At 45.1% G+C, this 15711-nt stretch overlaps 1 protein-coding gene across 2 annotated transcripts in view; it reads left to right on the top strand.

Annotated features, from left to right (window-relative positions):
- Positions 1–15711, top strand: part of LOC135542789 (lysine-specific demethylase 6A-like) — a 54515-nt gene that overhangs the window by 22789 nt on the left and 16015 nt on the right. The window contains exons 5-15 of one of the 2 annotated variants that reach the window (XM_064969985.1): positions 226–284; positions 736–856; positions 1489–1543; positions 10504–10538; positions 11110–11203; positions 11331–11556; positions 11910–12129; positions 12985–13119; positions 15018–15149; positions 15324–15401; positions 15485–15592. In XM_064969985.1, the coding sequence (XP_064826057.1) occupies positions 226–284; positions 736–856; positions 1489–1543; positions 10504–10538; positions 11110–11203; positions 11331–11556; positions 11910–12129; positions 12985–13119; positions 15018–15149; positions 15324–15401; positions 15485–15592 (1263 nt within the window). The remainder of the gene's footprint in view (positions 1–225; positions 285–735; positions 857–1488; positions 1544–10503; positions 10539–11109; positions 11204–11330; positions 11557–11909; positions 12130–12984; positions 13120–15017; positions 15150–15323; positions 15402–15484; positions 15593–15711) is intronic. The other variant, XM_064969986.1, reaches the window with a different exon arrangement.

The following is a 15711-nucleotide window of genomic DNA, read 5'->3' as shown; positions in this document are numbered from 1 at the left end:
CACAAAGAAAGACTTCTATTGCTTGTGGTTAAAATGAATGGTCCATAGCTAATGACGACAGATTAAGACGGATGCCTTATAGAGTGGGTTTCTGGAAGGGCTCCTATGCAGATGACATGTCTGGGCTGCAGCCATTTTGAAAGTGTTGTTTTGTGTAGGCGTGTGTGTGTGTGGCCTGTAACTAATTAGTCTTAATGGTGCTCTGTGTGCATCTGCCTCTTCCAGAATGCTGCCTTCCTATATGGCCTGGGCATGGTCTACTTCCATTACAACGCCTTTCAGTGGTGAGTAGCTGTCTTATACTACCTAAGTATGGAGGACTAGATTATGAATGTGTTACAGGTATTATACCTGTGTATGTGCGCGCATGTGTGCGTGCATGGGAAATAAATGTGTATGGTTGCCATGGTGACACCGTCACCAGTTGCATCCCACATGGCACCCTATTTAATTTTATAGTGCACTTGTTTTGACCATGACCCCTACAGGCCCTGGTGAACAGTAGCGCATAGGGAGCCAGTTGTGAAGAATCCCTGAAGATCTCCAGTTTTAATCATGTTGTCAAAGAAACCAGCAAGAGCTCCTGTTTTAATCGTGATATTCTCTCCTCTGGAGGGCTGTGTTCTCTGTTCAACACTGCAGTGCTGACTCTTTATCTTCTCTGAGTGGCGTCTCCCATTTCTAACTTGGAATATATTTATTCTCTCTCTCTCGCCATCTCTTCTCCTCCCCCAGGGCGATTAAAGCTTTCCAGGAGGTGCTGTACATCGACCCCAGTTTCTCACGAGCCAAGGAGATCCACCTGCGACTCGGCCTCATGTTTAAGGTCAACACCGACTACGAGTCAAGCCTAAAGGTACTCAGCCTGACTCTCTCCTCCACCAGTGGAGCCACCACAACATTTCCCACAGGACATCCAGGGAGGAACATTAGTGTAGAATTTATCTTTTTATTTTTATAGGTTGGCACCTTTTTCTATTGATCAGGGATGGGCCACCAAAAATCTGAACTCATTATGGGGTTCTCAGTGGCTCATTGGTCTGTGTACCCACATCCATACCCACACATGCAGCCAGGCCTTTTGGAGGATCCTATGAACAAAGTAGTTAATTTCATGCAATTCTACTCATTTTGCCATGGGGCGGAGAGAAATGTTTGCAATTTTTTATATTTGAGTGAGACTAACAAACAAAACCAATGGGGGACTATAAAGAGGACTTGCACAGTGTTCAATCTCTTCATCAGTTGCCCACTCCCTTGTTCGTTCTCTCCTGCTCTCTAATTGCAGTGCAGAAAGTGAGCAAGGGGAGAGGCAGCTTGCTGAAGAATTGATTTCCTTGTGTCTGAGTCTTGACAGTCAGGGAAAAGGAGTGTCTCAGTGCATGGGGATTCATGTATAGGAATTACCTTTTGCATTGTTCTTTTGTTTCTGTGTATTTCTTGTCCTTCAGTGGATGTTAATGCCTTGATATTCTGTTCTGTCGACAGCATTTCCAGCTGGCTTTGATTGACTCCAACCCCTGCACTTTGTCCAAAGCTGAAAGTAAGTAGTGAATAAAGATAATTCGGTAATGCAAGTTTATTTTTTTAAATATGCATGTTGATGTTCATTTGAGATTTAACTATAGAGATGTACTGGACAAATTGGCCAACTATGTTGATTGAGAGTAGGGATGGGCATGTGTAATGGAGTACTCAAACTGTTGATATATATATATATATATAGCAGAACTATATTGTGAAATGTTTGTCTTGAAGACCACGTTAATTTGCTTTGACTCTAGTGTTCCATTTGTACATGTGAATTTGCAGGACACCACAAAAATAAACCAAGCCAAGCATCACAGTTCTGCTCGCTAAATTCCCTTTCCCCTACATGTCTCTCACTCAATTGCGTACCAACCGCTTCCTCTACACACGCATTCTGTGTGCGCCTACAGAAATACATGCCTATTAAAAACACAGTCCATTCAGAAAGTGTTCAAACCCCTTGACTTCCACATTTTGTTACGTTACAGCCTTATTCTAAAATGAATTAAATAAAACACATTCTTCATCTACACACACTACCCAATAATGACAAAGAGAAAACAAGTTTGTAGACATTTTTGCAAATGTATTAAAAATAGTTACTTCAATACCTTATTTCCATAAGTATTCAGACTCTTAGCTATGAGACTCGAAATTGAGCTCAGGTGTATCATTTTTCCATTGGTCATCCTTGAGATGTTTCTGCAACTCGATTGGAGTCCACCTGGGGTAAATTCAATTGATTGGACATGATTTGGAAAGACACACCTGTCTATTTAAGGTCCCACAGTTGACAGTGCACGTCAGAGCAAAAACCAAGCCATGAGGTCGAAGGAATTGTCCGTAGAGCTTTGAGACAGGATTGTATTGAGGCACAGATCTGGGGAAGGATACCAAAACATTTCTGCAGCATTGAAGGTCCCCAAGAAGACAGTGGCCTCCATTCTTAAATGGAAGAAGTTTGGAATCACCAAAACACTTCCTAGAGCTGGCTGCCCGGCTAAACTAAGCAGTCGGGGGGGGAAGGGCCTTGGTCAGGGAGGTGACCAAGAACCCGATGGTCACTCTGACCGAGCTCAAGAGTTCCTCTATGGAGATGGGAGAACCTTCCAAAAGGACAACTATCTCTGCAGCACTCCACCAATAAGGCCTTTATGGTAGAGTGGCCAGACGGAAGCCACTCCTCAGTAAAAGGCAGATGAGTCTGCTTGGAGTTTGCCAAAAGGCACCTAAAGGACTCTGACCATGAGAAACAAGATTATCTGGTCTGATGAAACCAAGATTGAACTATTTGGACTGAATGCCAAGTGTCACGTCTGGAGGAAACCTGGCCCCATCCATACAGTGAAGCAGCATCATCCTGTGGGATATTTTTCAGTGGCAGTGACTTGGAGAGTAGTCAAGATTGAAGGGAAGATGAACGGAGCAAAGTACAGATCCTTAATGAAAACATGCTCCAGAGTGCTCAGGACCTCAGACGGGCGAAGGTTCACCTTCCAACAGGAAAATGGCCCTAAGCACACAGCCAAGACAACGCAGGAGTGCTGGCTTTTGAGGCTCGACCGGACCGGGGTATGTGTTGTGAAGCTAGCTTTAATAAGGATTAGGCACAATAGTGGAATTTGCGGTTTGCCTTCAAAATAGAAGTTTGACAGTGATGCAAATGAATACAAATAGTATAATTATGCCCTACTTTTATTTTCAAGGCTTTCCTCAAGGTCCACTATTGTGGCTAATACTTATTGTGGCTCGCTTCAAATAGATGGGTCCGACCACCATTTAATAAAATAAGAACTGTCTTTTAAGTAAGGGTTATTTCAGATGACAGGTATATAGCTACTGAAACAATGTCGTTTTGCTATGTTTTTGGGAAGGACTTTGTTTGCATCCATGAGCTAGCTATCTTTTTTTTTATGACTAGCACTGAAGGTGCGAAGACAACTTTACCAGCATCATACGTATCATAGCATCATACGTATCGATGAATCGCTGTAAACAAATGAAATACAAGTGATGGGGTAATAACTACGTAAATGTATGAACGTGTTAAATTATTGTATGACGTGCAGTCATTTTCACGTCCTGATTAGTCAACAAGGTGATTTGACGCGTCAAATAGGGTTGGTGATTTGACACGTCAAATAGGGTTGGTGATTTGACGCGTCAAATAGGGTTGGTGATTTGACGCGTCAAATAGGGTTGGTGATTTGACCGATCTTTTTTGACATGCAAAGACCTAAACGGCGTTCCATAATCCTGGTTGAGAATGAAACGACTGAACAAATGAACAATGAAACAGCACAGCGAGTAAGTGAGGGAAATAGGTTTTGATTGTTTTACTGGTAATGGGGACATGCGTGAATGCCAACAAAATAACTTTTTGGTCAGTGTGGTGTATGTGTGTGTAACCTTTCTATTTAACTAGGAAAGTCTGGTAAGAACAAATTATTTACGATGACGGCCCGGACGACGCTGGGCCAATTGTGCTTCGCCCTATGGGACTCCCAATCACACGGTCTAAGTCACTGCATTTCAGTGCAAGAGGCATCACTACAACCCCTGGTTCAAATCCCGACTGTATCACATCAGGCCGTGATTGGGAGTCCCATAGGGCAGCGCACAATTGGTCCGGGGTAGGCCGTCATTGTAAATAAGAATTTGTTCTTAACTGACTTGCCTGGTTAAATAAAGGTTATACACAATGACCAACCAAAACATTATTTTGTTGGCATTTACATAAGTCCCTATTACCAGTAAAACATAATGAAAACCAATTTCTTTCACTTACTTTATGTGCTGTTTCATTCTCAGCCAGGATTTCTATTGAACGCCGTTTGGGTCTTTGCGTGTCAAAAAAATACACGTGAAATAACAGTATTTGATGTGTCAAATAAGCTTGTTGACTAATCAGGACCCGAATATGACTGCACGTCACAAAATAATTCAACTCAGTTATTACACATTGATTAAACTGTCACTCGTATGTCATATGTCACAACGTTTTGTCGACGTATGTTATGATGCTGGTAATGTTCTCTCGTGTACCTCTAGTGCTGGTCATAAAAAAATTGAATTTATTTATATAGCCCTACTTACGTCAGCTGATGTCACAAAGTGCTGTACATAAATCCAGTCTAAAACCCCAAACAGCAAGCAATGCGGGTGTAGAAGCACGGTGGCTAGGAAAAACCCTCTAGAAAGGCCAAAACCTAGGAAGAAACCTAGAGAGGAACCAGGCTATGAGGGGTGGCCAGTCCTCTTCTGGCTGTTCCCAGGTGGAGATTATAACAGAACATGGCCAAGATGTTCCAATGTTCATAAATGACCAGCATGGTCAAATAATAGTAATCACAGTGAACAGGTCAGGGTTCCATAGCCGCAGGCAGAACATTTGAAACTGGAGCAGCAGCACGGCCAGGTGGACTGGGGACAACGAGTCATCATGCCAGGTAGTCCTGAGGCATGATCCTTGGGCTCAGATCCTCTAAGAGAGAGAGAAGGAAAGAGAAAATTAGAGAGAGCGTACTTAAATTCACACAGGACACCGGATAAGGCAGGAGAAATACTCCAGATTTAACAGATTGACCCTAGCCCCCCGACACTAAATACTGGAGGCTGAGACAGGAGGGGTCAGGAGACAAATCACATTTTATTTGTCACATACACATGGTTAGCAGATGTTAATGCGAGTGTAGCGAAATGCTTGTGCTTCTAGTTCCGACAATGCAGTAATAACCAGCAAGTAATCTAGCTAACAATTCCAAAACTACTACCTTATAGACACAAGTGTAAGGGGATAAAGAATATGTACATAAAGATATATGAATGAGTGATGGTACAGAGCGGCATAGGCAAGATACAGTAGATGGTATCGAGTACAGTATATACATATGAGATGAGTATGTAAACAAAGTGGCATAGTTAAAGTGGCTAGTGATACATGTATTACATAAAGATGCAGGAGATGATATAGAGTACAGTATATACGAATACATATGAGATGAATAATGTAGGGTATGTAAACATTATATTAGGTAGCATTGTTTAAAGTGGCTAGTGATATATTTTACCTCATTTCCCATCAATTCCCATTTTTAAAGTGGCTGGAGTTGAGTCAGTGTGTTGGCAGCAGCCACTCAATGTTAGTGGTTGCTGTTTAACAGTCTGATGGCCTTGAGATAGAAGCTGTTTTTCAGTCTCTGGGTCCCAGCTTTGATGCACCTGTACTGACCTCGCCTTCTGGATGATAGCGGGGTGAACAGGCAGTGGCTCGGGTGGTTGTTGTCCTTGATGATCTTTATGGCCTTCCTGTGACATCGGGTGGTGTAGGTGTCCTGGAGGGCAGGTAGTTTGCCCCCGGGGAAGCGTTGTGCAGACCTCACTACCCTCTGGAGAGCCTTACGGATGAGGGCGGAGCAGTTGCCGTACCAGGCGGTGATACAGCCCGCCACGATGCTCTCGATTGTGCATCTGTAGAAGTTTGTGAGTGCTTTTGGTGACAAGCCGAATTTCTTCAGCCTCCTGAGGTTGAAGAGGCGCTGCTGCGCCTTCTTCACAATGCTGTCTGTGTGGGTGGACCAATTCAGTTTGTCTGTGATGTGTACGCCGAGGAACTTAACTTACTACCCTCTCCACTACTGTTCCATCGATGTGGATAGGGGGGTGTTCCCTCTGCTGTTTCCTGAAGTCTACAATCATCTCCTTAGTTTTGTTGACGTTGAGTGTGAGGTTATTTTCCTGACACCACACTCCGAGGGCCCTCAACTCCTCCCTGTAGGCCGTCTCGTCGTTGTTGGTAATCAAGCCTACCACTGTTGTGTCGTCCGCAAACTTGATGATTGAGTTGGAGGCGTGCGTGGCCACGCAGTTGTGGGTGAACAGGGAGTACAGGAGAGGGCTCAGAACGCACCCTTGTGGGGCCCCAGTGTTGAGGATCAGCGGGGTGGAGATGTTGCCTACCCTCACCACCTGGGGGAGGCCCGTCAGGAAGTCCAGTAGCCAGTTGCACAGGGCGGGGTCGAGACCCAGGGTGGCCCTCTTGAAGCATGTGGGAACAACAGACTGGGATAGGGATTGATTGAATATGTCCGTAAACACACCAGCCAGCTGGTCTGCGCATGCTCTGAGGGCGCGGCTGGGGATGCCGTCTGTGCCTGCAGCCTTGCGAGGGTTAACACGTTTAAATGTTTTCCTCACGTCGGCTGCAGTGAAGGAGAGTCCGCATCTTTTGGTTGCGGGCCGTGTCAGTGGCACTGTATTGTCCTCGAAGCGGGCAAAAAAGTTATTTCGTCTGCCTGGGAGCAAGACATCCTGGTCCGTGACGGGGCTGGTTTTCTTTTTGTAATCCGTGATTGACTGTAGACCCTGCCACATACCTCTTGTGTCTGAGCCGTTGAATTGAGATTCTACTTTGTCTCTATACTGACGCTTAGCTTGTGGCCCCATCTGATGATACCCCCGGACAGGGCCAAACAGGCAGGATATAACCCCACCCACGTTGACAAAGCACAGCCCCCACACCACTAGAGGGATATCTTCAACCACCAACTTACCATCCTGAGAGGAGGCCGAGTATAGCCCACAAAGATCTCCGCCACGGCACAACCCGGGGGGGGGGGGCGTCAACCCAGGCAGGAAGACCACGTCAGTAACTCAACCCACTCAAGTGACGCATCCCTCCGAGGGACGGCATGGAAGAGCACCAGTAAGCCAGTGACTCAGCCCCTGTAATAGGGTTTGAGGAAGAGAGAACCAGTGGAGAGTGGAGAGAGGGGAACCAACCAGGCAGAGACAGCAAGGGTGGTTCGTTGCTCCAGTGCCTTTCCGTTCACCTTCACACTACTGGGCCAGACTACACTCAATCATAGGACCTACTGAAGAAATGAGTCTTCAATAAAGACTAGAAGGTTGAGACCAGGTCTGAGTCTCTCATATAGGTAGGCAGACCATTCCATAAAAATGGAGCTCTATAGGAGAAAGCCCTGCCTCCAGCTGTTTGCTTAGAAATTCTAGGGACAATAAGGAGGCCTGCATCTTGTGACCGTAGTGTATGTGTAGGTATGTACGGCAGGACCAAATCGGAAGACGGGTAGGAGCAAGCCCATGTAATGCTTTGTAGGTTAGCAGTAAAACCTTGAAATCAGCCCTTGCCTTAACAGGAAGCCAGTGTAGGGAGGCTAACACTGGAGTAATATGATCACCTTTTTTTTATTCTAGTCAGGATTCTAGCAGCCGTATTTAGCTGTGTTTATTTAGTGCTTTATCCGGGTAGACGGAAAGTGGAGCATTGCAGTAGTCTAACCTAGAAGTAACAAGAGCATGGATGAATTTTTGTGTCATTTTTGGACAGAAAATATCAGATTTTTTGCAATGTAACGTAGAAGGAAAAAATCTGTCCTTGAAACAGTCTTGATATGTTCGCAAAAGAGATCCGGGTCCAGCGTAATGCCGAGATCCTTCAGTTTTATTTGAGACGACTGTACAACCATCAAGATTAATTGTCAGATTCAACAGAAGATCTCTTTGTTTCTTGGGACCTAGAACAATCATCTGTTTTGTCTGAGTTCAAAAGTAGAAAAGCTAGCGTGCTCATGGATGCCAACAATGTTCTTCCCCCAAATCTGTTTCAGTAGCTATATCAAGGTGTCATCTAAATTAACCCTAATTTATAAGACAGTTCTTATTTGATTAATGGTGGTCGAACGCATCTATGTGAAGCTAGCCACAATAGTGGACTTTGCGGTTAGAAGTATGTCATTGACAGTGATGCAAATGAATACAAAGAGTGGAATTATGCCATAATTTAATAGATCATGCTAAACGAGGTTTGAATGTTATTTTAAATCACACTGGATGTATTATACTTTAGAATTGCATTGAGGGCATACTTATTTCACTGTACAGCCTTACCTATGGATTGTGGATCAATGACATGGAGTATCAGTCTACTCCGTGACACCCAGAGAACATTAGCATCTTAGCTCTTATTGTGTGACTCTGAAACAACTATGAATTGAGCCACATTTTGTCAACTAATGTGTATTGAACACTATTCCAGAGGAAAAACAATACTGCGTGGATGTTTTGGAGTCTAACTCTGAGGATGATGTTGGGGGAAAATATCTTTGGTATTGAGTAGACTGATACACCATTTCATTGATCCTCAATCCTTAGGTAAAGCTGTACAGTGCAATATGTATGTCAATACACACAATAGGCTGACTGGGAAGGTGATTTCACAGTCCCGCAATAAGAGCTACAACGCCAATTTTTGCGTAAACTCTTCACAGTTGTGTTCTGTGGGTGTCAGTAGACTGATAACGCATTTCATTGCTTCACATTCCAACCTTGTTTAACATTATCTAGTATAAATGTCATGATTCCACCAATTTTAACCTTCAACATCACTTTCAAAGAGGTACTTTTATTTTGAAGGCAAACTGCAAATTACGCTATTGTGCCTAATCCTTATTGTGGCTTGCTTCACAACACAAACCGATCTGGTCGAGTTTCAAAAGCCAGATCATGCTAGCTGGCTGCTTATAACGTTAGCTTTGGGCAATGAATTCCATTATCTTGGCGTTAATGGATTTCACCTTGAGTTGTCTCGCTGAAATATTCTTTCTCTTTCAAATGACTGCTCGACTTATTGACTGCTCGATCCACACAGCAGACATGGTGGGCTAGGTTAGGAATGCTGTGTTGCGTGTGTCGTGCAAAATTTTACTTGCCGTCATTACGTCATGTACCTACATTATTTAGGTATGCACGTCAGTGTTGACACCAGTTTTGCACATCAGTGTTAAACTAGACATCGGGCTGATACCGACATTGAAATTTTTAGCTAATATCATCCGATTCGGATATGTTCACTGATATATCGTGCATCCCTACTGATAACGAATCCTAATTGCTAAGTTGCCTCATAACAACTGTTGTCTGTTCACACTGCTATGCTTTATCCTGGCCAGTTTGCAGTTGTAAATGAGAACTTGCTCTCAACTAGCCTACCTGGTTAAATAAAGGCGGGATTTTTTTTCCCGGGCAATAAAAAAATCAAGTGCCATTTTTAAAATGAATTTGTTGAAACTGATTTTTTTTTATTTTTTTTTAACTAGGCAAGTCAGTTAAAAACAAATTCTTATTTTCAATGACGGCCTAGGAACAGTGGGTTAACTGCTTTGTTCAGGGGCGGAACGACAGATTTTTACCTTGTCAGCTCGGGATTCGATCTTGCAACCTTTCGGTTCCTAGTCCAACCCTCTAACCACTAGGCTACCTGCTGCCATGTCACGTGTAGGCCAGTGACAACGCATCTCAATTTAATCTATTTTAAATTTGGGCTGTAATGCAACAAAATGTGGAAAAAGTCAAGGGGTGTGAATCCTTTCAGAAGGCACTGTAGCTAACCCAACAACTGTAACAATGTATTTGATCAGAGTGAAAGGAGGTGGCGTGGTAGGGTTTATCTAGCATACCGAAAACATTACACTGCATGATATTATTGTTATTTCATTCGGCTTTCTCCCCCTCTACTGGCTCCTATCGCCTGGAACCTGTTACCTAGGAGACCCCCAATTCCCGTCCCCCTGGAGTGTTTCCAATCAGGCACAGGGACAAACACACACACATCCTCTTTCTCTCTCACACGCTTCCTTTCTATCTCTGTTACACACACACACATCCTCTCTCGGTCTTTCTCACACACATGGGTACATCAAGGGCAGTCTCACCTCTGTGTATCAGTCTGGTTGGGCTCATTCACTCTGCTCAGACACACAGTACTGCTCTACAGACAAGTCAACCTGCTGCCACCGGAGGAGACTAGCAGCTCATCTGTTCAACACAGTGGATTAACTGCAATCATTTCTGTTTTACTGGAGTCGTTCCATTTTGACCAGAATTTTGATGCTGAATGTTGGAATTTTTCTCCAAAGTAGCCCACAATTTGTGTTTTGTCTTTCTCTTCCTCAGTTCAGTTCCACATTGCCCATTTGTATGAGATTCAGGTAAGCCTCGTCCTTTTCCTCTTATCTCATTGAATTGTGTTTGTACTGTAGCTACGTGCTTTCCGTTTCAGTAAGTATTCAACAACGCTGTTCAAGAATAAGTTACACTTACCCTAAAATATTACCTATACAACGTTTTATCAGCTAGGCTAATTGATCCGAGAGAGCCTTGTGTTGTGATCAAATGACCACGCATCATAGAAAATGGATGGGTTTCCCTCTCGGCCAGTTCCGTGTGGTTGCCATGGTAACAGGAGTCCCTATCTCTCATATGCCCGTGTGATTCGTCTTTCACACTGCTTTGGCTTAAGCAGCAGCTCTTAATAATCGGACCGTGTTGGCTGACTGACTGCAGTAGCACCACAGGAGTGCAGAGCTGTGGGTCAGTCAGTGTTCTGCTGTGTCAGTAGGACGTTGCTGCAGCAGAGTCATTACATCCAGCAGTCTGTTGGGAGTAAAATGTCTCGGTGCAGGCTAGGGACACTGCTTAATCTGTCGAATATGGCACGTTATTCTCACCCTCCTTTTTTCCCCTCTCGTTCTCCTTCCCTCGCTCTCCCGTTTTCTGCAGAAGAGATACCGGGCTGCCAAGGAGGCGTATGAGACCCTTCTGCAGACAGAGAATCTCCCAGCACAGGTGAAGGCCACTACCCTGCAGCAGCTCGGTAAGACCACACACAGCTGATTAAAGAAAGACTGGGTCTGGCACTGAATAAATGGATGGATGAGATGATGGCTAGGTGATGGGAAGGTTGACCTATTGTTCTGTGTTCTCCCCTCCCCCTCTACTAGGCTGGATGCACCACACGGTGGAGCAGCTAGGAGACCGAGCCAACAAGGACAGCTATGCCATCCAGTGTCTGCAGAAATCACTGGAAGCAGACCCCAACTCGGGACAGTCCTGGTACTTCCTGGGCAGGTGCTACTCCAGTATTGGCAAGGTCCAGGATGCGTTCGTCTCCTACAGGCAGTCCATAGACAAATCAGAAGCCAGTGCAGACACTTGGTGTTCAATAGGGTACGCATTAGACCGTACGTCTTCTCTCCCTCAATCTGTCTTTGTTTTGCTCTGCTATCACTCTCCCACTCCTCTCCCTCTCACCATACAATATCTCTCCCTCCTTTGTCATTCTGTCTGTCACCCTTTCTACTCCACTCTCTCTTTAACCCTTTCCACCCCTTACTACTGTGTCCTCCACTCTTTTTATGTATTTAACCCTCCACCACTCACCGCTCTGTCCTCTCTACCCCTCTTTTTCAATATTTAACCTCTCTACCCCTCTTTCTCTGCCTCTTTTTCAATATTCAACCCTCTCCCCATCCCTTTTTCTCCCTGTCCCCCTCTCCTCAATCATTTCCTCTCTCCATTAGTGTTCTGTACCAGCAACAGAATCAGCCCATGGATGCTCTGCAGGCGTACATCTGTGCAGTGCAGCTGGACCACGGCCACGCAGCTGCCTGGATGGACCTGGGAACGCTCTACGAGTCCTGCAGCCAGCCACATGACGCCATAAAGTGCTACATCAACGCCATGCGCAGCAAGGCCTGCTCCAACGCCACCGCCCTCACACAACGCATCAAATGCCTGCAGGTGAGGAGAGGGGAAGAGACTCGGGAGGGAGGTGTTCAGTCCCAAATCAACCCCTAGCTCCCTACCGCTAAGATGGTTAGGGGAGGGGATGCTCCTGACTTCACTGACCACTGGTTGGGTGCTTCTTTTTTTCACCTGTTGGAGATCTGAAAGAATTTGGACAGGTGTCAGCAAAGTGGGAATGGTTTAATCTAGCCCTCTTGTTGACTAGGTTGAGTTACCACCATGTTTGCTCCCATCCTTTCAGAACTAAAATGGGTGTTCAGGGGCTAAGAGTTGATTGGACTGGGTGGGAGAGGTCTAAAGACCCACTTTGAATCCCACTGCTGGAGAGACCTATGATCCGAGCAGCTGGGCTACTCAAACTTGACTATTCTGAACTACAGATTGTGGAAACCATTTTCTGAATGCCAGAAGGCAAATCTGTGTGTGTTCACAGTGGAACCTGGCTCCTCCAGTCCCATACCCCATGTCTTGTCCATTTTGATGTAAAAACATAACCTCCACATTCATCTGTATGTATGAATGAGGGAACATTCTCCAGTCACCAGTAATTTGAGCATAATTCCCTGGCATTAAGACAACATGATGGTTTGTTTTAATGATTGTGTTGTGTAAGTTCATTCAAAGTGCACATATGACCCCCAACTTCCCTGTTTGATTGACCACTCTACTAAAGACCATAACGGGCAAACATACCGGTATTCAATCCTCAGAAACAGATGGGGCCACTAATAGCCCAAGCTAGTAGCTAACCGGCTACGTGAGAGCGACCGTAACAAGACAATAACATTTTGATCAAAAGATCATTTTAAGTCATTAAAATGTTGTTTTCACACGTTTTCCATTCCATAGGCTCAGTTGAGTAACCCCCAGGTCACTAGTCTACAGAGTAAAAGTAAAATGCTTCCTCTTATTGATGAGGCCTGGAGTCTACCAATCCCAGCAGAGCTAACCTCCAGGCAGGGTGGCCTGAACACTGCACCGCAGGTGAGACCAGATAGACCACTCCCCCCACACCCCCACACACAACCCTCTACACACACCACCCCCACCGCCAACGGGCAACACATCACCTGGAGCTTCTCCATGAGTCTTCCTGTGGAGTAACCGATGCCCTAGAGCAGTCATAAAAACTAATTTAACCAAGTTATGCTCACTATCTGGAAACGTTACAGTGACTGGAAAAACCCCTGGTAATTCATATAGCTGTACCTGGTGTGGTTTTTAGGTGCAGCTTGTTAAGTCAGCGATCTAGTCATACTGTGGCTTGAGACATGACATGCAAATGTTATGACGTGATTTGCCACAATTTCTTGTTATGACTGCTTAGGGCTTTTGTTATGACTGACAGGATCAAGGGAGGTGTTGCCCATCCCAATCCCCTCCTCCCTTCCCCAATCTCCCTGACACAGCCACAGGCCAACCTCACTACCCACTGTCTATCAGTATCTGTTATCATGGCTTCACAACTCAAAGATCAATTTGGTTCATTTCAATTGGTTTAATTTAATTTCTCTATTCAAAAATAATACATTTTAATTGTGACATCCAGTGTATTTACACAATATTAAAATACATTTTTTTTTTTTATATATACTCATGTATTTTTACCAGACTAAAAAAATACTTGCTATTCCACACTGAAACGATTGTTGAATAGCGGCAAGACGTCAGTTGATTGTCGTTGTGATTGGTGAGGTTGTGCCTCAGTAGAATAGTTCCAGGTTGACATTCTTCCTCTCATTCATCCTGAGGTCATCAGGTGCCTTGCTGCCTCTGAAACCTAGCAATGCCCCCTAGTGTTGCAGTACCATTCATTCACTTTCATTATAGACAACATTAGTTCCTGTGTGTGTGTGTGTGTGTGTGTTCGTTGAGTATAATTCTCAGCATCAGACTATACAAACTGAAGCCGTCTTCAGATGTTTGTTTTGGGGAGGAGACGGGAGAGGATGGTTTTCTTTCACTTGTATTCATAAAAAACAGGTTGACATGGTTTCAGGTGTTCTGATTATGACCACAACCCATGTTTTCAACAAATCCATTTTCATGTCGAATGGAGGATGACAATTCACACTTGGAGTTGTCATTTTGAACATTTTGATGATTTAGTTTTAAAAGCTGCAACTGCCAAGGGCTTAGCGTTGTGGTATGAGCAGGCAAAGCCTTTGTATGGCCAAGCGTCTTTGTTGGCGATGAGACTCTGTCATCGTGGAAGGGTTGACAGTTTGTGATGAGAAATTCCACTCTACCGGTCGTCTTCGGGGTATCATTGCAGATTGTTTGTAAAAAATTAAAATGCAGGAGAAATAAGTATGTGTTTTGAAGTCCCGACATCACCCTCCTGCTTTTGTTTTCCCTCTCTAACTGCCTATCCCTTTATTCTGTCACTTCCTCTCCATCCTTCACGTTGCGTTCTGCTCATTGCTACCTGCCCTTTAATTTCCCCTGCGACCCTCTTCTCTTGCTCTCCTTTTATCCCTCCATCTCTGCCTGTGATCTACCCCTTCCTGTCTCTTTCTCTCTTCTTCTGCATCCCTCCTGTCTGCCTGGGATCTACCCCTTCCTGGCCCTTTCTCTCTTCTTCTGCATCCCTCCTGTCTGCCTGGCCCTTTCTCTCTTCTCCTGATCCCTATCCCCCTTCCTGGCTTTCTCTCTTCTCCTGCCTCCTGTCTGCCTGGGATTTCTCTCTTCTCCTGCATCCCTTCTGTCTGCCTGTGATCTACCCCTTCCTGGCCCTTTCTCTCTTCTCCTGCATCCCTCCTGTCTTTCTGTGCACTTTACCTCACTGCTTTACCTTCTATCATGTTTTCAACACCCTTCACTGCCCTCCCTTGCAACCCCTTCACTCTCCCTCCTCCTTCTCCTTCCCTTCCTCTCTGTAGGCATGTAAGCCCCAGCACAGCTCGGAGGGAGGGGGATCGGGCCAGGCTCTGCCCCCACACGTGGGCCCTATGGGCCAGGGGGAGGACCAGTCCAGCCCTGCCAAGAGGAGGAGGTCCTCCAGCCCAGCCAAGGTATATTACACTATATTCAGATGGAGGTCTGATGTGTTTTTGTAGAACAGACATCAGGTAGCATAGGAAATCGTGTGAGCAGTATGTTACAATACCACTTGCATCCATTTAAATATTTTAGGTTGGCTGAAGATGAGGAATCTCTCACTCCTAACTCTCAAACTCCTTTTGCAGAGCCAGCCAGATTCCTGGGCTAGTAACTCGGCACAGCAGCCTGTCCCCAACTGGTACCTGTCACCACAGAAACTACAGGTAAACACACACTTTACACGCCCTGCGTCCCCCTGCTGATTCCGTCTCTACACATACACACACTAATCTGTACGTGCTCCCAGCTCCTGGACCAGTTGAGGAGTAACCGGGCCAGTCTAAAGCCCCTACAGCTGCAGATGCTGGAGCAGCTGGAGGCACAACTCAACCTAATGCAGCAGCACCAGCAGCAGGTACACACACACACTTATTACCCCCAGATGTTTACCTGATGGCCTGCAAGCAGTATACTGTATGCCCCTTCTAATTATTCTAATGTAGAGTAATATATTGACTAATTCATGTTAATCCA

This window comes from Oncorhynchus masou, chromosome 6 (assembly GCF_036934945.1).
Source record: "Oncorhynchus masou masou isolate Uvic2021 chromosome 6, UVic_Omas_1.1, whole genome shotgun sequence".
Taxonomy (NCBI): Eukaryota; Metazoa; Chordata; class Actinopteri; order Salmoniformes; family Salmonidae; genus Oncorhynchus; species Oncorhynchus masou.
The sequence above is the reverse complement of the archived record's forward strand: the minus strand, read 5'-3'. Positions and strand labels throughout refer to the sequence as shown.